The sequence below is a fragment of the Crinia signifera genome, chromosome 1 (genome assembly GCF_055691185.1).
Source record: "Crinia signifera chromosome 1, ASM5569118v1, whole genome shotgun sequence".
Taxonomy (NCBI): domain Eukaryota; kingdom Metazoa; phylum Chordata; class Amphibia; order Anura; family Myobatrachidae; genus Crinia; species Crinia signifera.
This window is the reverse complement of record NC_139217.1, coordinates 60,515,792-60,541,891: the sequence shown is the minus strand read 5'-3', so window position 1 is coordinate 60,541,891 and position 26,100 is coordinate 60,515,792. Positions and strand designations below refer to the sequence as shown.

The following is a 26,100-nucleotide window of genomic DNA, read 5'->3' as shown; positions in this document are numbered from 1 at the left end:
TGGCATGCTCCTTAAACTGGAAGCTCGATGGATATTCAGGCTACAGACCAGCAAACCATTGGGTCTCAATGAGAGGTTTAATTGGAGCATATTATATTAAACATGCTCCCGTTAGGTTGTCATCCTAATTGTTTATTGTTCTGCCGTGCACATGTTATATTGTGTTGCCAGCTATATTATGTTGACACTGTATCACTATTCATTATCTGTATACTTGTGTGTCATTCACAGTCTTGCTCAGATCTGCTGGATGACGTCCGGCGGCTGGGGACGTTAGCTTGGTGCGTTTCCCGGACAACGGGAGCCGGAAGCTGACGTCAGCATACCGGAACACCCAGCAATGGGGGCGGGACGGCGTGCACCCGGCCGCCGGGCGGACCCTGTCAGGTAAGCGCGCTATAAATAATTATGTTGTTTGCATTGTACACTTACTTCATCGCATGTTATGTCCTGAAGAAAATGGCTACTTGCCATTGAAATGTCGACTGCACTGACATGCCCATGTCGACTTTTTCTAAAATAAATTGATGCACTTGAAAATTTCCCCGGAGTGACGCCAATCTTTACTGCACTATTGTCTATCAGTGGATGGCACCCGGGGTCCCTTCGCTACACCATCAAGGAGTGCCGGCTCGTACAGCCCTATATATATATTATTATTTGTATATATCTGTATATTTGTATATATATATATATATATTATTATATATATCAGTGTTTGGAATCCAGGAGAGCACATCCGGTTTGACTACCTATCTAAAATATCTGTTGGTGTCAATTCCTCAAATTGTGGTGCTGAGGTTATTCAATCTCCCTCAGAAGCTACATACGGGAATAATCAGTGGACTGTATTTCCACATTAAATACTCACTCATGGCATTATTTTATGATTCTATCGTTGAAAATATCTTCAACTTGTAAGAAACAGACCGCTATATATGTATCCCATTTAAGGACCCTATATCGGTGTGAAATTCCTATGTTTTGTGCTGCTGTCAAAATGCCCCTGATGAAGTCAATTTGTTGACGAAACACGTTGGGCTAACATCCTCACTGAGAAGACAACCTTTTAATAAAAAAACGTTTCATCGTTAAAGCTTTTTATTGTTAAAGAATTACTCTTTTGTACCGGCATTGTAAATTGTGTTTGGTGTTGGATAAAACAATTATTATCCCGTATTTTAGGAAGGGCGCATTCTGGGAACCCCCCTTTTTTCCTATCTCTATCCTGGGTCCTGCCTAACAGAGGGCCCCCCAGAATTGCTGCCATACATATATAGAAGCGTGGTTGGGGTAACCTGTTCATATATATATATATATATATATATATATATATCTCACATCACTTTCACAGATTTCACAAATCTGCAAGGAAGTGTGAGGGCTGTAGTAAGGCCTGTATGTAAAGTGTGTTTAGTACAGAACACTACAGATTAAAAATATTGGTCAGGAAAGGATGGTCCAATTGGCAAGGAACATACCTCAATTATGTACTGCTCATTCCAGCCTCAAAGCAACACCTTTGCCTACATCGCAAGAGGTATTGGGAAGCAGTGAAAGCGGCAGGACCTGAATCCCTTCTCTCTCGCTTTGTGGGCAACTGCCCTATTCAAAGAGAGGAGAGGTGGATGATGGTTTCAATGCGAAACCCACATATGCCTGTTAAGGACATCATCTCGTTCCTAAGCCGATCCTGCATCATAATCAAGGAACCTTCAAGGATCCTCTATGAGAATGGACAGGAAAGTGGTCGTGATCGTTATGCTGCACAAGGACACTTTGTGCCCAGATGGTGTCAAGCACCTCCCACAGTGCTTCTCCCTGGGGTGCTCTGCAGGACTTATCCACTATGTGGACTAGCCATGCACTTGCTGCAAGTGCAGTAGAAAGGACCATTTGGGGAAGGAATGCAAGGTCCTGTCTTGCAGGGGTTGTCGAATGGCCGGCCATGAGACCAAGGACTGTCCCACGAAGAAGTAAGACCTGCAACCTGCGGCTTAGTAGATCATGTCTACATGGACTGTCCCAGCAGAGCAAGACCCCAAAGTGGCACCCCAGCCCACACCAAAGAAACTGGAAACAACTACAAAAGCAAGGTGGTAAGAAACCTCCCTCCACCATTCCTAACCCTCCTCCCCTCCCTCCCACTGTGACATCTATCCCCATTCCTGCTGCTCACACCACCACCCCTCCCTCACCCTCCTGACTGCTGATCCAACCCATACTTTCTCCCACCACCCCTTCTGTCCATCTCCCAGTCCCTCTCCGAGGAAGAGTTTCCACCACTTGCCCCTGCAGGAAATGTACAACCCAGAGGGAAGAGGAAAGAGTTGGACAGCACAGTTGCTGACCCATAATCTTCCAAGAAAGTGGTAGTGGAGTCGGTCAAGCCAGTCCAGGAGCCCCTCACCCTCGAGGAGGAGATGGAGGCCTATGCGGAAGGCTATGAGGAGAGCGGGGTACCTGAGCTCAACAGCCTGTACGAGATAGACCAACTGATTTGCAACATCGAAACACCCCAAACAGGGAGATGCAGTTGCCAACCCAGAAAAAGCGCCTCCCAATGTGAGTGGTAAAATAAAAGTACTGTAACCTAACCCTACCTTTTTCTCTTTACAGATGGCAGCTTTTAATCTTTTTACCATTAATGTGAGGAGTATTTCAGTTTCCTTGACATTCAAAAATGTGATGTTTACATGTTGCAGAAATGCTCTCTCCTTTTCTCCAGATCCTTCAGGTGCCTGGCCTGGCAGTGGTCCCATGATCCATCCTACGGGTTCGGTGGGGGTGAGTATAAGTCTGCATGGGTAGCTTTTTCACGTTAGAGTCTGTTCAGGAGTTTGTCTGCGACAGGTTACTTGTCATAGATGGCTCCTGGGCAGGTGAGCCTATTCAGCTAATCTGCGTGTGTGCTTCACCTATTAAGAATGAGTGTTTGGAAATATTCCAGACCCTGTGGACCCAGCTCTCCACCACTAGGGCTGTAGTGATGGCTGGGGACTTCAACTGCCCGATCGAAGGGGATGGTCAAAACACCTGCAACTCTGAGAAGCTGAACATCACATCCAACCTGCTCAAAGAAATGCTGGATGAAGCACACTGCGGGGAGCTGTGGGCTCCATGGGGGGTAGCTCTGTGCATTTCACGTGGAGCCGCCCCGATGGCTCTGTCCGTTCCCACATTGACTTTGTGTTCACCTCTCTAGCAGTGCAGCAGGTAAGGCATTCTATGGTTCCCTGCTTCTTCTCTGACCACAGGGTCATTCTCTTCCAATGGGTACTGGGCCATAGTTTTCCATCTGGCCCAGGCTCCAGGAAGTTGAACTGTGTGCTGCTGGAAAGGGAGGAAGTACTGGCTGACCTTAAGGGTGCCTACATTACATGGAAGAATGACAAATGTTATTTTGAATGTATGTCTGACTGGAGGGCATATGCCAAATCTAACATTTGCAGTTTCTTTCAGGTCAAAGGGCATATCTAGGCATGTGACTTAAGGAGGATTAAATAAAACTGCAGTGTGAGCTCCAGTCCCTGGTGGACCTCCAGCGTTGTGGCTGGGATGTGAAGGATGACCTGGATGAGACCAAAAAGAGCCTGAAGAGGCACTTTGAGGAGGAGTGCAAATGCAACATCTTCCGTTCCAAGGTGGAGAATCTGGAGAAGGGTGAGAAGTGTTCTTTCTTTTTCAGGAATCTCCACTCTGGCCTCATGCCCCTGACCGAGCTGCGAGATGAGAATGGCATCCCCAGTCTGATGTTTTGTTGATGTCTTTATATTTATTACCCTCACCTTATATGTGTCTATCTGATCAATAAAGCTTTGGGCTTTTGATCCCCCCACCTTCCCCATAGCCTTGCATAGCGTTGTGTAATGTTATGCATGTGTGCTATGTTTCGTCTGTGCTGCAACACGGTATATATTATTCTTAATCAAAAACCCTGTACCTAAGCATGATATCCTTAAAACCTGGACTGTTGTGATGCCTTGAGAGACACATTCGGGAACAACTGCCCTAATACATCTAATGAATATGCGCAAACACATTTAAGGCCAATAAAAATATTTAGCGATACAAGTTTTTTGGCAATTGCATTAATGTGCTGGCCACTGGCAGAAGAAAGAGGTCAATGCTCTGAGGATCCCTAAAGTCAGCCCCCATCTCAACCATACAGCCGTTGATCAAAATTTACTCTCACTGGACACCCGTGCAATTGTTCAGCCAATGGGTGAGGGGAGGGTACTCTCATTAAGTAAGGCAGTCTGTGCTGGGAGCATCCATTATATGGAACATCTTGACACCAATACTCCCACACTCCCTCCCTGCTCTGGAGCACTACTCCAACCCTCCCTTCCAGCTTTGCACCACTCCAGTAATTTGCACAAGGCACTTAAAGTTTATGTTCTGGCACAGCTGGATTTTTGAGAGTGCTTCAGGGGATGTGGAGGCCCTAGAGATATCAGTGTTTGAGGCCCCAAGATGTATGTAGTCAGCTCTGCCAATCACACATACCATGAAGCAAAAAGGCATCTCCTCCCCATCATATATCAAAATAGAGGAGGTACTTTCAATTTCCACTACTGTGTCTTACTAACATACTATACATCTCTACATTAATAGTGAAAGGCAGCTTTTTATGAGTGCCTTATACCGTTGTCTTAGCAGGGCACACTTTATACCAAATTAAAGCTCTTGGGCCATGTGTATGCAGAATTATATGGAATTGTAATTAGTTGTTTTGTTTCAGAGTAACTTGACAAGATAAGCCTGCCATTTATAATACATCACAATTGTGCTCTTGAAAACATGGCAGTTATTTGCAGCCGCCCACTAAGCAGGGATTTTTCAACTCCTCAGGGGATAAAGCAGGCATGTCCAACATTGGCCCTCCAGATGTTGTGAAACTACACATCCCAGCATGCTTTGTCACAGTTTTGCTATTAGAGAATGCTAAAACTATTGCAAAGCATGCTGGGATGTGTAGTTTCAAAACATCTGGAGGGCCAACGTTGGACTTGCCTGGGGTAAAGTGTTCCAATCAGCAACCCGGACACATGTGCTAGTAATTGTCAATAACAAATTTACATTACACTGAAATGTACTACTACAATCAATTACAAGTAATTATTTGCTGTGGGTATCAGTCTATGACCTATGTTCATTTTAACAGTCAAAATTTTATTTTCATGGAAAAATAAATGTTCATATTGGTAGGTTTCCCAAACGTTGCCATAACAGTTCAGGTTTTAACATTTTGGAGTAAATTCAATGCCGTTCTGGCGAGCTACAACGGCAAACAGTGCCTATTGCTTGCCATCATAGCCCGCCCTCAGTATTCAACCCACCCCCTGCGTTTGCCGTTTCCACCTTGCTGTGGAAATGGCGAGTGTGGCCATCAAAATGGCGAGGCTTGCTGCATTTGCAGCAAAACTCTGCTCGGGGAATCCTCGCCATCCTGATGGTAAGGGTTTTCCCTGAACATAGAATGGGGCGAGGGGGTTAAACGGTGAAAATGGCTTGTTTTCGGCAATCCTCACCATAAAAACCCTTTCGCCGGCTGCATTGAATATACCCCTTTGAGTGCCAACGTTGCTGTGAGAGATCCTTAAACTATCAGATAAAATGCCATCATCGCTCACAGCAACTTTTTGGTGCAATTATTAAGTAAACTTATGCTGCTTTCACACAGCAAAACCTGCTCAGACCAGGTATTTAAAACTGTTTTTAAAACGGGTCAGAGCAAGTTTAACCCCTTTCACACCGCATGTAAATACCTGGTCTAAAGCAGGATTGCGGTGTGAAAGCAATACTGTAAAAATGGTAAAGCAGCCTTTCTACCCTACCCACCACCACCCCCCGAACAGGCACCCTGGGAAGCAGCCTTTGTATACACACACACACACACACACACACACACACACACACACACACACACACCCCCCCGACAGCCGCCCCCCCCCTGGAAGCAGCCATTCCCACCACCACCCCTCGGACAGGCATCCCCAGGAAGCAGCCTTTCTACACACACACGACAGCCGCCCCCCCTGGAAGCAGCCTTTCCCACCACCATCCCCTGGACAGGCACCCCCGGGAAGCAGCCTTTCTACAGTCTCACACACACACACACACACACACGACAGCCGCCCCCCTGCACCACCCCCCGGACAGGCACCCCCGGGAAGCAGCCTTTCCAGGACAGGCAACCCCTGGGAAGCAGCACAGCCCCCCCCCCCCTCGGAGGTAGCAGCCGCCCCGCTCCGGTACCTGCAGGCTTACGGGGCAGACAGCCTCCCGCAGCCCAGCCTCAGCCGCCCAACCCCGCTAACCTCCAGCAGTAGCAGCCCCCCCCCCCACTCTCGCCCTGGACACTTGTCCGAGAGATGCGGGGGATGCTGCCAGGGATCCTGCACGACCAGAGGCGCTGGGTGTACTACAGGGCAGCTGTGAGAACTACTAGTTCCCACTCCCTGTAGGGACCCCGCCACTAATATAATATACACTGCAGGGACGCTCTGCCCCCAGCGCGATCATTCCCTTCCCTGGGCTGGGGGGAGGAGAGGAGGGAATACAGTTTCAGACCCGTTCTAGACACCAAATAAACGGGTCTGAAACTGTAAAAAAAAAAAAACGTTTTTTTTTGGAAACGGTAAAATCACTCTGCACCTTTCAGACCGCACATATTACCGTTTTGAAACGGTAAAAAAACTGCAATATAACGGTTAATATGTGCGGTCTGAAAGGGGTATTAAAGTAATTGACTTGGCTGAATTTGTATTTATTTATACTAAAAAAACAGTCGATGTGGGCGACGCTGGCATTTTCAGTGGATATTTTGAGATCTCATAGGGTTTAGTATATGCTTGAGTATAGATGCACAAGAATGGATATCCTTCAAACCTGGACAATAAGGATGGTGTTTGAGAAATTCTACACCAATATATGAAATGCTCTGTCCCGGTCTTTCCATTTAGTTTACAATTGCTGTTACTTGTGTTGGACTTCTCAACTGACTAGAAATGTGACTGCAATCATAAATTAAGTGTGAAGTCTAGGAACCCGAGATTTTTGAACCTGTTAGAACAGCTTAATGTTGGAGGGTCTGGTTAAGTTTCATACACCATAAAAATAATAATAAAAAAAAAATAATAATAATTGGTGTATACAAAGTTTTTATTATCTAAGCAGCAAGTAGGAGTAGGTTTCATTTTCTGAATAAATAATGATTAGCATTAATGAGCCAATAAAAGACGACATGCCAATAACTTAAGTTTATTAGTCAGTCAACAATATTACAAATATTTAAAAATTACTTAATATAAATAGTTGGCAGCAAACTATTTCATTACAGAGTTAAATTACCAGTACAACAGACAGACTGGAGATTTAGACACCTGGAAGATAACAGTAAAATTTTAACTAAACTATCTCAAAAAATAAAAAATAAAAAGTTCAAGCTGAAGGCAATCACCTAGTGTCCTTAAGCGTGGGCTCTTAATTATACAGAATACCCAAAAAATATAAATCAACTAAATTTGCATATCAAAGAACCTTTAATAATTACAATCCAAACACTCCGTAAGCCACTTGTGCCATTCTATACAGAAACTCTGAATTAGAAACTAGTTGCTTTAATAGTATAAAGATCTCAGCTCCAAAAATAATTCAAAATAAAATAACTTTAGCAATTAGCGTCATAAAATTATATTTTTCCCACATAAAAATACAAAATGATATTAATGACAAGAATATTACTTCTAAAAAACAAAAAACACAAAAAAAGAATAAAACACAAAAAAACAACAAAATAGAAATATGCATGAAAAAAGTCTCTCCTTTTGTTAGCAAAACACTATCCAAAATAACTACAATCATTTACATCAGTACAAAGATTTCTGGATTTTAAAAAATAGTTGCAATGACAAAAGGGGTATCTTTTCTGACAGTAAAAAATGACACTGTGGATAAAATCTGCAAAATATGCAATGAAAAAAATAAATTTGCATTAAAAAGGTTTACACTGTTTTTTTTATACAAATATTAGAAACAGTATTGCACATCACAACACAGAATCGAGGTTAATCAGCCTTCCAAAATGTGTTATATTCAAGTTTTCTAGCATCTTTGAGGAGAGGCATTGTGCAGCCAGATGCGTCAGGGATACAATATCAAGTGTTGTCCATACACAAATATATAAATGCTAAATGTTTCCTTCTTAACAAAAAGTGTGGATTTAATTTTTTTTCCTCCATAGTCATACACTAGGGCAGCAATATGCACATTGGGGGAGCAAAAGTGAAGCTTTAAAAATATAAAAATACAATCAAAATCAACTAGCAATCTTCTACAAAAATAGTAAAATAAATATGATTTATAAAAAATCCAATACAGTGTTCAACAATTAGAAAATAAGAATTTACTACACACAAGTACACACACAAAAAGCAGGATTAGAACTAGAAGCAGCATTAACTGCTCCACATAGAAGTGAAATGACAATAAAATGACTTTCTGCCAATCCCCCATTTAGATTAATTTCCATTTCATTTCCAAGTATTTTTTACTAAATGGTTGAAAGGGATATATTTTCCCAACAATTTTAAATTGAATTTTGTTTTTTGTTTTCTCACTTGAGCAGATGCGCCTCTCTAATTCATTAGTTTAATAAGATAATGGCAATTTTTCTTCTTAGAAATCCAAAAAATTGAGGTATTGCAAAAAGAGATGTTAATTAAAACAAGCGCATTTCAAAACAGCTGACTGTCAAAGATTTCTCTTAAAGATAAAAAAATATAGTGCATAACAAAGTCAGAATTGTTTTGGAGTTAGGAGGGGAGGGTTAAGTTTGATAAAATACTATTCATAATATGAAGACCAAGGGAACATGACAGATCTGTTTAAGGAACAGGTAGGGGTACATAAATAAATTAGAAAGCACTCTTTAGAACAGTAACAATTTCAAACATTTAAAACGTGAACTACAACCACATTGAAACATCAAGGTGAGACAAGTCACATATCGTACAGTACAAAAAAGCACGCTGTTGACAACCGGTAAGAATGCAATTTTCATAAACAGAAGATTGTCAAATGGGTAGTACCTAGGAAACCCATTTTTGTCTCTATTCTTTCTGCATTAAATTGGTATATTTGTGGAGTAAAAATATTCCAATTTTTTTAGTTTTTACACTGAAATATTTGTTTTGGGCTAGTTGCATAACCTCATGGCTTACTGAATATAAATATTTTTAATTGATGTTTAATATATTTTTTCCTAGCCAAAACTATTATTCATTACTGTTGGCTTCTTAAAATAAATATATAATCAAAAATGTGCGGTCATTTAGCAGCCTTAATTAAATTATTTAAAAAAATAATATTTAAAAAAAAATGTGTGCAGAGGAAACCAATTTCAAAATAAAGTTTTAGCCACGTATCACTGTTGACTTGACGGTAGAGGGGAATTGTTATGCAACTAGCCGTCTGCATCATACCATCTCCATTTTGACTTTTATTTTAATCGAAAGCATCAAGCATTTTACTAATAGTAATATTATTTCTTACTTTATATGCACCACTAAATAGCATTTGAGTTATACATTTGGTGACTGATTAAATGTGCTGGCCATCTTTGGTTTTTATAGAAAGTTTTAAACCATGACATTTTAAATTGGGCGGGGAAGCTACGTAAAAACTTAATACAATTTAATTTTTTTTTATGCTACTTCACATCACAAGAGTCAGAACCACACATCACAACTATTGCACTGGGATTACAGTATCACATCCAATCCTTGTAAATTGAAGTCCACGACTAACCAGGACACAAAATGGCTGCACTTACTAATCTAAAACAAATTTTCATATTGTACACATTAAAAAGGACATTTGTTTTACTTGAGTCACAATTCATGCAAATATGTTTGTTATTTATTTTTTTGCTACAAAATTTTGTAAATTTAGCTCATGCTACTGTACCTTGCAATACCGTATCTGTGGTTAGTTAATAGTTCTAGTGCATGCATATGGTGTAGACAGGTAGGTAAACATGCATATTTCACATTCTAAAACTATGGCAGTTTCAGCCATATTGTGCTGCCTGCATTATTCTGCAATGCAGATTTTGAAAACTTTTTAATCCTGTATAAATAGGTGGCATTACACACAACACCTATATAGCAGCAAAGCTAATACAGCTTATGATTAAAAATGTTTAAAAATAGCTAATAAAAATCAGATTATCTTGAGGTATTATTTCTTGCAAGTCAAAATGGAGAGCGAAAAAAAAAAAAAAATCAACCCTATATTTTTTTTTAAAATTTACATACACACTTAAAATAGCAACAATAAAAATAATCTTTTTAGTAGCAGACATTTTCCATTTTCACTATTAATTGCTACCTTTGGTAAATAACTGGGGCTGATCTTTAAGTTAAAAATTCATGTCTAGAAATAAGTGCACACTTCATCCATATAGATATATATATAGCAGCAGACTGTGTTGCCCCTATGCAGAACATTCCCATATCTAATATTTCAGCATTACATATAAAAAAAGAACTTAGAAAAAAAATATATAAAAAAAATATTTTAACATGAAAATATCACAAATAATTATTAAGCCTGAGATGTGGGGTTTTGGTGAAAAACAAGAGGCTTTTAGTGTTTTGGCTGCTGATACAGATGCACAGATAGAGGGCTGGGGTGAGAAGCAGAAGAATGCACTTATTTCCTCTGCATGTCAGTATTTTTAAACACAGTAAGCCGCATGCACCCATCTCTCAGTGAGTGGTGATAAGCAATTCTTAGTTCCAGCGAAAGTGGATCTGACGAGGCCGGTCTGCTCCTTCCTTCACCAGTGGCTTATGGAATTCCCGACCGGCACGGGAGTGGATGTTCGCCCAGCAAAACTCGCAGTAATACTGCAGACAAGTGACGTTGGCACAGAAGAACGGAGCAAATTTCCCACTGCAGCGGGCTCCCTGGCATTCGTCGCACATCTGATCATCAAGCACGTATGGTTTCACCTCTACCTGTAACCAGGGGAGAGAATTCTAACATCAGTTATGCAATGCGTGACTCGGCAAGCCGGTATAATAAAGGCCCCATTAAAGTGCTGTGACAAATTAAATGGTTTGGATAAGGTTAAGATTGACCAAGATTAACAGGGCCAGCTCTACCAATAGGCAGCTTACTAGGGCACCAGCATCTGGGGGCGCAACGGAGTCTGCCTATCACAAAATTAAGGATGCCTATTGGGAAGACATCCTTGTTCCAATGCAGGTGTTAGATGTGGAAGATCTAAGACACTACCACTACACTTTCACTTGAGGGGCTGGAAAGTGGGTGTTTGGTGGGATGGGGCAGTAGACTTAAGTTTTCCCTAGGGTACCGGGAAGCCTTACACTAGATAGTAATAATTTTTCAGTAACTGGCAATGTGCTGCATTGCCTGGCTGTGCACAGAGCAGGTTGATACTTGCCTACTTTAAGGGGGGTATTCAATGTCAGGGGCACGGCTGTCGAGCTAGCGCGACAGCCGTGCCCCTGTCCTGTTCTCGGTGAGCTCGTCTGGAGCTCGGCAGTCGGGATTCAATGTCCCGGCTGCCGAGCGGCGAGAAGGGGGCGTGGCTGCGAGTTGCGGCCGGGAAGTGACGAGCTGCAGCCGGCAGCTCGTCACTTCCCGGCTGTTCTCGGCAGAACGAGCCCGACAGCTAGAGAAGACAGCATTGAATAGGGCCCGTCGAGCATCTCCCCCACGGGAGATGCTCGACGGCGATTGAATCTCCCCTTAAGTCTCAGTTCTAGAACATGATGCTGCTGGCCACAAGTAATATGAAAATACTACTATTTTTCATATTAAGTGTTTTTCTTTTTTTTTTTTTTTTTTTTTTATTACAAGCACATTTGGCTTGATATTTTACTGCTGGATTACTATTTTTTACCACATGCTACAGAGGTGCAGATAAACTATTACGGGTCGCACCTCAACCCATAAGAGATAATGCTAATATTCTCTATGTTTTAAACTCTGTTAACAAGTCTCCTATAACTATTACATAATGTTAGTCTACTTTGCTTACAAGAACTATGGGGCAGATGTATAAATCCTAGTGAAGTGATTAAAGAGATATTCTATACAATAGATAGAAGCAGAGTGGTCACTAAAGGCAACTTCTCCACTCTTTTGGAGGGCTTGATACAGCTCCCCCTTAGAGATCTACTCAGGTCCCAATACTGATGTGTAGATCTCTATTTGAAACCTCATGTCCTGACTATTCCTGCTACGCTCCCTTCTTGCCTTCAGCCCTCTTGGCCTGCACCTTGTGTCCCCTGTCTGTCTCCCCCACCCTCTAGACCAGGGCTGGGCAACACCGGCCCTCCAGATGTTGATGAACTACACATCCCAGCATGCCTTGCATCAGTTTCAGCATGGCCACATAGCAAAACTAATGCAAACCATCCTGGGATGTGTAGTTCACCAACATCTGGAGGGCCGGTGTTGCCCAGCCCTGCTCTAGACTGTAAGCTCCTTGGAGCAGGGTCCCCTTTCCTCCTGTTCCCACAGCCCTCTTGTCGCATTTCAATTACATCTACCATCTATATCCGCATCTCTTCTCACTTGTGTTCATTCATCTCTACTAATGGCAACCTGCCCCTGAGTAGTACTTAGACAACTCCTCTGTTTCCTTACAGCTCAGCTGTATTGTGTACTAAGAATTGTGCTGCTAATTATCTGTGCTCTATTTTAGTTCTGTGTACCCTGTATTGTTCTAATGTGTGCCCTATGTACGGCACTGTGAACCACTTGTGGCGCCTTATACAGGTTGAGTATCCGGTATCCGGACATCCCTTATCCGAATTATTCCAAAAACTGTGGTTTTTGGAATCATTCGAAAAAAAAAATTTTTTAACCCCCTAACCCTCTTTTCATACTTACCAAGTCCCCGGGCGTCCACAGCAGGCCTCCGGCATCTTCTCCAGGGTCTCCAGCGGTCCCAGGAATGCATTGCGCGAGTGTGCGCGCGCGCGCGCCGGTGACGTCACCGGTGCGCGCGCACACTCGCGCAATGCATTCCTGGGACCGCTGGAGACCAGGAGAAGATGCCAGAGGCCTGCTGTGGACGCCCGGGGACTGCGCGGACGCCGAGGGACGCCCGGGGACCATCAGGGGACAGGTAAGTATGGCTGCAAAAAAATATTCTAAAAACCGGAAAATTCCCCTATCCGAAATGCTCGCGGTCCCGAGCATTTCGGATAGGGGATACTCAACCTGTAAATAAAATATGATAATTATTTCCTTCCCGAAAAGGACATTGGACAAATATGAGGTTAGCCAGATGTAGTCTAGTACGTGCTATAGTATTATTAATGGGCATTCTAGAGGTGATCCAGAGAACTACACAGAGAGCCATTTCCAAGACCATTTAACAGTGTACATTAATTCCCACGGGATGTGCGGCTGTGCTAATCACTTGGGGTTCTCAGGAATTTAAGCAACGGTGCCTTATAAGGGCAGCGCGAGGCAAAATTATTATTTTTTCTCACTGAGCATTCCGGCGGAACCCCACTCATTATAGAATTAGCCCCTAATAAGTAACAATTAAACTGCAAGAAGAAAAAAAATTCCATGGGAAAATTCAGAGCAAGAGGCGGTCAATTCTAAATAAACAAGCAATTGATTGTGTAGAGAGCTATGAAATCTAGTACTACTCGGGTCACACATAGCCAGAGCTGGCTACCTGTACACTAGAAAGAAAAAACTAAGCCACTTACTCGTTTATCGATATCGCCGTGCTGTAGCTGCACAAACCGAGCACTGATGGCCGCAATGTAACTCTGCTGATTGGAAAATGCAACTCGCCCAGCACCTTTGGGGTACTTCAATTCTGGATCGGTGTCAATTCCCGCATAGCACACCCCTCCATAGAGACGATCCATAATCATGGCCAGTTCCACTAGAGGAAGGAAAAGAACCTTATTAATGGCAATGGAAGGTGCTTTACTTTTAACGTGGTTCAAACTTGCAAATGTTTTAGGTTCTGTGGCTCCATATTTATGTGATCGTCCTCATGGGGCTCTGCTTTTTCTCTTTAGAAGGCATTCAAAAAAAAAACCTATAACTATAGTAATAACACCTGAAGTATGGTAATCTCACTTACAACATTTCGCTTCCTTGGCGGTGTTTCCACCCAATGTCAGAGCATTCGTTATCAGTGTATAAACAAATATTTAATGCATCAATACAGCAGCTCTTTGTCAGACACTGCATAATGTCTATGTTTAGAGAATGAGTGGGCGGCAGCCGACAGATCACTAATACATTCAGTGCTATTGACTGGCCATGCACAGCAATGAGATGTAAATAGCAGCATTACTCATGTCTGCTCTGGGGAGGTAAAATTTACCAGAGAAGTCCAGGAACAGAGCATTTTCTCCCTCATGGAGAGGGTCAGATAGGCCAGTATCTATGGATATATCTAGCTAGCTAGCTACACACAATGTAAGTGTATGTATGTATGTGTGCTGACACCGAACACACGGCCTATACAGACATAGTGCTGCCGACGTTTCAACACAAGGTTCACATAGAGCCTTGAAAAATAAAAAACGTCCTATGCGACATTGAGATGTCGGCGGCAGTATGTCTGTAATCATATAATTGAATACACGCTTCATCCCAGTCCGGAGACTGCCGCCTCATTCCTGAATGTACAGGCAGTGCGTTTGGCGTCAGCACACCGGATTCACTGTATGTATGTATGTATGTATGTATGTATGTATGTATGTATGTATGTATGTATGTATGTATAAAACACACATGTATATAAAACGTATATATATTAATCAGTTAAGTCTCCTATTTACATTATACTTATTTACACACACACACACACACACACACACACACACACACACACACACACACACACACACACACACACACACATATAGGTACTCTTTACTTAGAAGGGCGCCCATCTCGGGCATCTCGGGGATTGAATGCACTAAAAAATCGGGTGCGATCAACCGACGAGATGCCCGAGATTTCCCATAGGGAACAATGTTAAATGTCTCAATTGACCCGATTTTCCTGTTCAATGCCTCAATTGACCCAATTTTTCCATAGGAAACAATGTTAAATGGGCCACAGAGGCCAAATAGGCACCCTGAAGTGAATAATGGCCACCCGAATTGTTAACGCCACCCCACGATCAACGTCAACCCGAAGCGTGGCGAGCGCAGCGAGCCCGCGAGGGGCGGCGGTACGCGTCCTACGACCTTTTCATACCCCCACTATCCACGTCGGCGTGGAGTTGAGAATAGAAAGTGTGGCGAGCGCAGCGAGCCACCGAGCCCGAAGCGTGGCGAGCGCAGCGAGCCCCGCGAGGGGACGCGGATACCTTCACAGGTATCCGCGTCCCCTCGCGGGCTTCACAGCTGTCCGCGTACCCTCGCCACGCTTCGGGCTCGGTGGCTCGCTGCGCTCGCCACACTTTCTATTCTCAACTCCACGCCGACGTGGATAGTAGGGGTATGAAAAGGTCGTAGGACGCGTACCGCCGCCCCTCGCGGGCTCGCTGCGCTCGCCACGCATCGGGTTGACGTTGATCGTGGGGTGGCGTTAACAATTCGGGTGGCCATTATACACTTCAGGGTGCCTATTTGGCCTCTGTGGCCCATTTAACATTGTTTCCTATGGAAAAATCGGGTCAATTGAGGCATTGAACAGGAAAATTGGGTCAATTGAGACATTTAACATTGTTCCCTATGGGAAATCTCGGTCATCTCGTCGGTTGATCGCACCCGATTTTTTAGTGCATTCAATCCCCGAGATGCCCGAGATTTTTTACTAGCGATGCCCACGATCAAAATCGTGGGCGCCCTTCTAAGTAAAGAGTACCCACATATATATATATATACACATGTTTTAACCTCTTAAATGGTATGGCCGGAAATTTTCCGGGCTCAGCTGCGCTGCCGCAGCGGGCTGTCCTGGAAAATTTCCGGGCATACCACTAAAATGAAGGTGTGCGTCAGTGGTGTCCAGGTGTGCACCACTGGCGCATCACCTGTCCGGGCACCCCCCACCCCCCCAGTGGCCGCTCTGCTGTCCCTTCCCCTCCCAACAATGGCGATTGTACGCCGGAGTAAACTCCCCTGCAACCGCCGCCATTAGTTCTAGCAATAAGCAGGGCTTGGGGATGTTCGGCGCGGCTTGGGATTTTGGGTGCCCGAGTCCTCCCGAGCCGACCCGAACATCCCCGAGCCTGCCACCCATTATGCTCAGCGGCTGGGGCAGCAACAGGTCACAGGAAATCCGGCGTACGGCGCCAGAGCAGGGGGAGCGGCAGGAGGGGGGGGGGGGGGGAGAAGACTCGGGGGGTGGCTGCCAGCTCTGTGGTGGGTTTTGCTGGGGCAGGACAAACCTGCCCTGGTAGGTTTGTCCTGCCCCAGCAAAACTCACCACTCAAGGGGTTAATAAATATAATTTAAATAGGAGACTGAACTGTACACCTCATTATTCAGCATATACAGGTTGAGTATCCCGTATCCGAATATCCGTTATCCGAAAACCATACTTTTCAGAAAGTGAAAAAAATAAATTTTTTTTGCTAAAAACTCACTGGGGACATTTGTAACAGCACTACTGAGGACATGATATGTAACTGGCACTATATATGTGCAAGACAATGATTGCTTGGCATTCAAATTCAATATGTGAGATAGTACACAAATTTTGTTTCATGTTTTGAAACCTTGTTCTTTGAACAAATAAAATATCTTTGTGTGTATTTTATGTGGTAATAAAATATATTTGTGTTTATTTTATGTGTTTATACAGCATAAATGCAAGATACTTCAAAATACATCATTGAAATATTAAAATATTCCGAAATACGGAATAATCTGTTATCCAAAAATCTCCTGGTCCCGAGCATTTTGGATACGGGATACCCAACCTGTACTATACAGACTTTATGGAAATCACAGACTGAGTTTAATAATACAGCATTATTATTAAAGAGAACTTCATTAGGAACTTCTAGATCATACATTAAGGCAGTTGGTTCCCAAACTTTTTGGAATCACAGCACCCCTAGGCCAAAAGTTTCTTATTGAGAAATTTAGAGAAAAATAGTGAATGAAGTAAATTGTGCTTATATATGTCCGCCTTCGACAGTTATGTGGTTAGGGACAGGATTCACTTCTGTCTGTACACGTTATGTTCCGAAACCACAAGCATTAGTTAAGCCTATTACATTGACCATAAATAATTTGAATTGGTCCTGGACCACCAACCCAGGGGGCACCCCTGCAAGTGTCCTGCCATGGCGCACAGTTTGGGAACCACTGCATTAAGGCAAATGTATGCCAACGGATAGTGTTATTTCAGCAGATTCACAAACAAAAGTTAGCATTCAAAATAAGTTTCTAAATCTTACCAGCTCTCAGAGGTCTGGGGACACCTCCCACGAATATAGTTTTTCGTGGATCAAGCGGCTGCGACCCATCCATGACAAAGTCACTGTCACTCAAATTCCAGGGACGTATCTGAACCTATTTCAGAGAAAAATTATGGCAGTTTACCACCGGGTGTCATCCTCTACGTGGCTTACCAACCAACTCTGGCTGATCGCCTTTGTCTGCTATAAAAATCAACTTGTGATCTACAATACTTTTAAAATATGAGCAATACACAGTAAAAAATAAATAAATAGAAGTAATACAGGTAGAGTCTCCCATATCCAGAGATCTCTTATCAGAAATATTCCAAACGTGTTTTTAGAATATTTCAGATTTTTTTTGCCCCCCCCCCCCCTGCCCCTTTTTTAATACTTACCAAGTCCCCCAATGTCCACGGCGGCCTTCAGGTGCTTCTTCAGCGGTCCCAGCATTCAATCATCGTCACCGGCGCACCTGCAAACTCGCGCAATGCACCCCTGGGACCGCTGAAGAGGACCTGAAGGCCGCCGGGGGACCAGGCAAGTATGTTAAAAAAAAAAAAAAAAAAAAAAAAAAAAATAAAAAAAAAAAAATATATATATATATATATATATATATATATATATAGTACAGAGGAAGACCGCACTCGCACTCATCTAGTGCAACTTGGGGTGCCTAATAAAGAGTATATATTTTCTGTATACACTCAAACATAGTCCAGGGTTCCCACACTTTTGTGCAGGATATAAGGCACTCGCCGGAATTAAGAGTATTTGAACTCAAAAATCAATCATCAAAGGCATTTGATTTATTTCACAAAAGGTGCTCCATATGCTCCAACGTTTCGGTCCCTGCCTTGGACCTTTGTCAAGGAGCCTAAAATACATGCATACAATGATTCAGTATGTATATCAAAACATGGTCCAACATAGGACCCAACATAATACATTACAAGATTGGCATTTCAAAAAAGAAGCACAAAAATCTGTTACATTACTTGTTATGAAGAAAGAGCCAGCGTGGTTGTGGATGAAAGGAGCCTCCAGGATAGGGAGTCAGCACCTACCGAGAGGCTGCCCGGGCCCGACATTTATACCCCCTCCAATTACTATGCCGAGTTACAGCCGGCGTTCACGCCGCGCTGTGCGCCCTGATGCCGGAAGTACGGGCGTCCGGAAGTGACGGCGCTGGACCGCATCGTGGTCCGCATAGCGCGCCTAGCGTCACTGGGAGTGATGGAGTACAGGGGACTGATGGACCGCAGGATGGCACGCATAACGTGCACATCTCGCGGTGATAGTGTTTCAAACGTATACACTATTAAGTGAAAGTGGAGAGGGATAGTCGGGGTCCGTAATATAGTGGTATAATACCGGCTGTGTGTATTGAAGATACACACCATATATTATATATAACAATTCTACAATTATGTTTAAACGAAAGAAACTTTATTTAGAATGGAAACAAATCTGATTGGTGCGCTCATATTATTACCACTATATGGGTTTTTTTGCTAGAACGGGATATGGTACCTATTTAGTGTCTGATCTGCCTATGTCAGACATCTGATATTCACAGGGTGCTAGCATCATGTATATTATGTGGAAGAGGAAGGGATCTATATGATGAATATCAAATTTTTTATTTTTATTTAGTTTTTATTTTTTATTTTTATTTTTATTATTATTATTATTTTTATTGTATTTTTATTTTGTTTATATTAACCTATTTACATGTAGTAAAGGACTCCATCGGCTCTTAGATGTCAAAATATGCAATAAAACCATGGGTCAGGGAATTGTTATTACTATTGTTATCCCTAATATAGAAGGACGCCATGGACATTTGTAACAAAAAGTGTCATGCAAATACTGAGTATGTCAGAGGGATCATATACTGCATATAAGAATGACCTATGCGAGAGACATATATAGAGAGAAGTTATAGACAATATATAGAGAAGTTGTAAAAAAATATATATAAGGTCCGATGGTCTTTATACCCGGAAGATGAAGAGCCACCAAGTGCAAAAAATGAGTAAAAAGAAAGGGAGATGGTGGAGAATGAATAAATATATACATATATGAAAAAAAGGGAGGTAAAGATATCAGGGTGATCAGTGGTAAGAGGATCCATTGAAGACACAAAGCCACCTCAGTAAGAAAGGAATGTTGTCAACAGCATGTGAGGAAGATGGATACACAGACATTCGCTGCGACCAACTTATCATCTCATTTTTTTAAAAAGATAGACAACGGGTTGTTCTCATTTAAGCCCCTGGGGGCCAATGTTCCAAGTTGGTGGATCCATCTACTTTCTCTCTTTTTTAAGAGAAGTCCACGATCACCACCTCTGGGTGGCGGAGGTATCCAGTCGATCAGACGACATCTTAAGCTGGAAATTTGGTGACCTGCAGTCAGGAAATGACGTGGGATAGGGAGTTCGGCTTTACCAGTCTCAGTTGCAGAGCGTATCGAGTTTCGGTGGTTAGCCATCCGTTCTCTAAATTTCCTTGATGTCATCCCAACGTATGCTAAGCCACAAGGACAATTAAGTAAATAGATGACATGGTCCATTTGACAGTGGAGACGATACTTAATCTTGATGGCTTTGCCCGAATGCGGGTGGGGAAAAGTAGTGCCTGGTGTCATACTGTTGCAGGTCGTACAGCCTGAACATCGAAAGCAACCTGGGCGTTGGGTGTGTAGCCAAGTTGTCTTAGGTGTCACGGTCGGGCTTGTAGTCGGTCTCATCAAAAGTTGTTTCAAATTAGGGCCTTTTTTGTAGGCCATCATTGGGGGGCCATATTTTTGCAGCTTCAGAGTGTTATCTGACTTTACTATAGGCCAATGATGTTTCAGGCTCTTTTGGATCTTGGAGGATGTGTGATCAAAAGTGTTAATAAAGATCATCCGAGGCGGATCTTTCTTGGAGGTATTTAGACCTTCTGGTCTAGCCATGTTTATACGTGCCTTGTGTAGGCATCTGGACAGTATGTTGGCTTGATAACCTCTCTGGATGAATCTACTGGTCATTTCACGTAGTTGGTGTTCCATGATGGAGGCATTGGTGTTATTTCTAATTACACGCATGTATTGCGATATTGGCAAGTGTTCCTTTAGTTTTGGTGGATGTTGGCTCTCGGTGGATAGCAGAGTGTTGCGATCCGTGGGCTTGCGGAACAAACTGGTCTGTACTATGCCTCCATGTATTTGCACATTGATATCAAGAAAATCGATGGAGTCTTTTTCGATGCGATGTGTAAATTTTATTGGGTGATTAAGTCCATTTAACTCGGTTACCATCGTCTGGAACTCGTTTTCTGATCCTGTCCACAGTAGAAAGACATCATCGATGAACCTTTTGTAAAAGCGAATATGGTGGCCATATTTTGGCAGTATGAGGGTGTTCTCATACTCCAACATGAATAATCCGGCATAAGCAGGGGCCAAATTCGAGCCCATTGCAGTGCCAGAAGTTTGTACATAGTACTTATCATGATATAAAAAATGATTGTAGGTCAGGATGAGTGATGCCAGTTCTACCAGGAATTCGGTTGGAGGCTTGTTCACTAGGCGTTCGTCTAATTTCTTCTGTAGTACCTTGAGGCCATCGTTGTGAGGGATCACGGTGTACAGTGAACTGACGTCCATTGTTGCTAGTAATATCCCATCTTCGAGATCAATCTCTCGTAGCTTGGTGATAAAGTCAGCTGTATCTCTGATATATGTATTGCTTTCAATTATAAGCGGTTGCAAATGGTGGTCTACGAAGATTGCTAGCGGTTGCAATAGAGACTGGCGGGCTGAAATTATTGGTCTTCCTGGGGGTTGCTCAAGCGATTTGTGGATTTTTGGGAGTGTATACAATATCGGACATACGGGAAACTGGACAGAAAGAAAGTCAAAGTTATCTTTGGACAGCCATTTATTGGTGAGACCTTTTTGTAGCAAGATGTCTACTTTTCGTTTAAACTCTGGGATTGGGTTCTGTGCCACCTGAATATAGGTCTTGTCATCAGATAACTGTCGCATGATTTCTTCGTGGTATTGAGACCAGTCCTGGACCACTACCGCTCCCCCTTTGTCCGCAGGGCGGATAACTAAATTGTTGTTTTGAGCAACCCCCAGGAAGACCAATAATTTCAGCCCGCCAGTCTCTATTGCAACCGCTAGCAATCTTCGTAGACCACCATTTGCAACCGCTTATAATTGAAAGCAATACATATATCAGAGATACAGCTGACTTTATCACCAAGCTACGAGAGATTGATCTCGAAGATGGGATATTACTAGCAACAATGGACGTCAGTTCACTGTACACCGTGATCCCTCACAACGATGGCCTCAAGGTACTACAGAAGAAATTAGACGAACGCCTAGTGAACAAGCCTCCAACCGAATTCCTGGTAGAACTGGCATCACTCATCCTGACCTACAATCATTTTTTATATCATGATAAGTACTATGTACAAACTTCTGGCACTGCAATGGGCTCGAATTTGGCCCCTGCTTATGCCGGATTATTCATGTTGGAGTATGAGAACACCCTCATACTGCCAAAATATGGCCACCATATTCGCTTTTACAAAAGGTTCATCGATGATGTCTTTCTACTGTGGACAGGATCAGAAAACGAGTTCCAGACGATGGTAACCGAGTTAAATGGACTTAATCACCCAATAAAATTTACACATCGCATCGAAAAAGACTCCATCGATTTTCTTGATATCAATGTGCAAATACATGGAGGCATAGTACAGACCAGTTTGTTCCGCAAGCCCACGGATCGCAACACTCTGCTATCCACCGAGAGCCAACATCCACCAAAACTAAAGGAACACTTGCCAATATCGCAATACATGCGTGTAATTAGAAATAACACCAATGCCTCCATCATGGAACACCAACTACGTGAAATGACCAGTAGATTCATCCAGAGAGGTTATCAAGCCAACATACTGTCCAGATGCCTACACAAGGCACGTATAAACATGGCTAGACCAGAAGGTCTAAATACCTCCAAGAAAGATCCGCCTCGGATGATCTTTATTAACACTTTTGATCACACATCCTCCAAGATCCAAAAGAGCCTGAAACATCATTGGCCTATAGTAAAGTCAGATAACACTCTGAAGCTGCAAAAATATGGCCCCCCAATGATGGCCTACAAAAAAGGCCCTAATTTGAAACAACTTTTGATGAGACCGACTACAAGCCCGACCGTGACACCTAAGACAACTTGGCTACACACCCAACGCCCAGGTTGCTTTCGATGTTCAGGCTGTACGACCCGCAACAGTATGACACCAGGCACTACTTTTCCCCACCCGCATTCGGGCAAAGCCATCAAGATTAAGTATCGTCTCCACTGTCAAATGGACCATGTCATCTATTTACTTAATTGTCCTTGTGGCTTAGCATACGTTGGGATGACATCAAGGAAATTTAGAGAACGGATGGCTAACCACCGAAACTCGATACGCTCTGCAACTGAGACTGGTAAAGCCGAACTCCCTATCCCACGTCATTTCCTGACTGCAGGTCACCAAATTTCCAGCTTAAGATGTCGTCTGATCGACTGGATACCTCCGCCACCCAGAGGTGGTGATCGTGGACTTCTCTTAAAAAAGAGAGAAAGTAGATGGATCCACCAACTTGGAACATTGGCCCCCAGGGGCTTAAATGAGAACAACCCGTTGTCTATCTTTTTAAAAAAATGAGATGATAAGTTGGTCGCAGCGAATGTCTGTGTATCCATCTTCCTCACATGCTGTTGACAACATTCCTTTCTTACTGAGGTGGCTTTGTGTCTTCAATGGATCCTCTTACCACTGATCACCCTGATATCTTTACCTCCCTTTTTTTCATATATGTATATATTTATTCATTCTCCACCATCTCCCTTTCTTTTTACTCATTTTTTGCACTTGGTGGCTCTTCATCTTCCGGGTATAAAGACCATCGGACCTTATATATATTTTTTTACAACTTCTCTATATATTGTCTATAACTTCTCTCTATATATGTCTCTCGCATAGGTCATTCTTATATGCAGTATATGATCCCTCTGACATACTCAGTATTTGCATGACACTTTTTGTTACAAATGTCCATGGCGTCCTTCTATATTAGGGATAACAATAGTAATAACAATTCCCTGACCCATGGTTTTATTGCATATTTTGACATCTAAGAGCCGATGGAGTCCTTTACTACATGTAAATAGGTTAATATAAACAAAATAAAAATACAATAAAAATAATAATAATAATAAAAATAAAAATAAAAAATAAAAACTAAATAAAAATAAAAAATTTGATATTCATCATATAGATCCCTTCCTCTTCCACATAATATACATGATGCTAGCACCCTGTGAATATCAGATGTCTGACATAGGCAGATCAGACACTAAATAGGTACCATATCCCGTTCTAGCAAAAAAACCCATATAGTGGTAATAATATGAGCGCACCAATCAGATTTGTTTCCATTCTAAATAAAGTTTCTTTCGTTTAAACATAATTGTAGAATTGTTATATATAATATATGGTGTGTATCTTCAATACACACAGCCGGTATTATACCACTATATTACGGACCCCGACTATCCCTCTCCACTTTCACTTAATAGTGTATACGTTTGAAACACTATCACCGCGAGATGTGCACGTTATGCGTGCCATCCTGCGGTCCATCAGTCCCCTGTACTCCATCACTCCCAGTGACGCTAGGCGCGCTATGCGGACCACGATGCGGTCCAGCGCCGTCACTTCCGGACGCCCGTACTTCCGGCATCAGGGCGCACAGCGCGGCGTGAACGCCGGCTGTAACTCGGCATAGTAATTGGAGGGGGTATAAATGTCGGGCCCGGGCAGCCTCTCGGTAGGTGCTGACTCCCTATCCTGGAGGCTCCTTTCATCCACAACCACGCTGGCTCTTTCTTCATAACAAGTAATGTAACAGATTTTTGTGCTTCTTTTTTGAAATGCCAATCTTGTAATGTATTATGTTGGGTCCTATGTTGGACCATGTTTTGATATACATACTGAATCATTGTATGCATGTATTTTAGGCTCCTTGACAAAGGTCCAAGGCAGGGACCGAAACGTTGGAGCATATGGAGCACCTTTTGTGAAATAAATCAAATGCCTTTGATGATTGATTTTTGAGTTCAAATACTCTTAATTCCGGCGAGTGCCTTATATCCTGCACAAAAGTGTGGGAACCCTGGACTATGTTTGAGTGTATACAGAAAATATATACTCTTTATTAGGCACCCCAAGTTGCACTAGATGAGTGCGAGTGCGGTCTTCCTCTGTACTATATATATATATATATATATATATATATATATATATATATATATATATATATATATATATATATATATATATATATATATATATATATATATATATATATATACACACACACACACACACACACACACACACACACACACACACACACATACAAAAAAAAAACGTAAAAATCGCTTATCCAAAATGCTCGTGGTCCCAAGCATTTTGGATACGGGATACTCAAACTGTAATGTGTTTTCTGATTTTTCAGCTTCCAGGAGTGTGGGGATCCATCCATTTCACCTCTTTGTTTGTAATGTTGATATAACATTTACTTGTTTGGGGATGCAAATCTAGCATCCACAAACCAATAAAACAGCCTCCTGCTTTACGGATGTTTTAGGTGAACCATTATATAAGTATAAAACTGCTTCCTATAGATTACAAAAATAAAAAACAACCACGCATGGAGCAGGTACCCATAAAGAGAGAGGCAACTGGATCACGCTCATATTTGACCCACAGACCTGGCCCCATTGGCCCACATACAATTCCCCCTCACCCTATAGAGGGCTGGATTAGAAGCCATAAACCCATCTGGCATGCTTGGAGAAGCATATTTGTAACATTACATCTTTGTGAATTGGGAAAGGTCCATTAAGTCCCAACAGTCAGGAAGAATACACTCTGATTCCTGCTAATAAAAGATAAAATATACAAAGTCCTAATCATACTGCCACCTACTAGATTAAATTGGTCACTAGCGGCTGCTACAGCTTCGACCACATAGTGCAGTGAGGAATTGCACAGCACCTAGGACTCCGCATAAGGCATCACATTACCCCAGGGTCCCGTTGGCTAATGTCACAGGAGTCTGGGGGCGGGTTTTGAAGACTTGTAAAGTCTTATGCCGAGTCCCCGGTGCCACACAGCACCAAACGCACACATCACTGCATATCCCCAGGGGAACCAGCCAGCACATGTAATATATACACATCAGGGTACTCTTTACCTAGAACGGCGCCCGCGATTAGAATCACGGGCGTCGGGGGTAAAAAATCGCGGGCATCGCGGGTAAATCGCGGGTACATCAAAATCGTGTACCCGCGATGACCGCGATTTTCCCATAGGGAACAATGTTAAAAAGCTTGATTGACCGCGATTTTACTTTAAAATGCCTCAATGCCCGCGATTTTCACATAGGAATCAATGTTAAATGGGCTACAGAGCCCAAATAGGCACAATTAACCCTTAAATGTCACCCCAATTTTTGTACGCCACCCCACGATCCACGCCAACCCGAAGCGTGGCGAGCGCAGCGGTACGCGTCCTCCGACCTTTTCATGCCCTACT

At 42.8% G+C, this 26,100-nt stretch overlaps 1 protein-coding gene across 7 annotated transcripts in view; it reads right to left on the bottom strand.

Moving 5' to 3' along the window:
* Positions 1 to 7,250: 7,250 nt before the first annotated feature.
* Positions 7,251 to 26,100, bottom strand: part of CPEB2 (cytoplasmic polyadenylation element binding protein 2) — a 130,534-nt gene continuing 111,684 nt past the window's right edge. For all 7 annotated transcript variants that reach the window (XM_083158341.1, XM_083158328.1, XM_083158331.1 and 4 more), the window contains 3 exons: positions 17,441 to 17,555; positions 13,770 to 13,951; positions 7,251 to 11,027 (listed from right to left, as the gene is read on the bottom strand). In XM_083158341.1, coding sequence (XP_083014467.1) covers positions 10,800 to 11,027; positions 13,770 to 13,951; positions 17,441 to 17,555 — 525 coding nt within the window. In that variant the 3' untranslated portion in view covers positions 7,251 to 10,799. The remainder of the gene's footprint in view (positions 11,028 to 13,769; positions 13,952 to 17,440; positions 17,556 to 26,100) is intronic.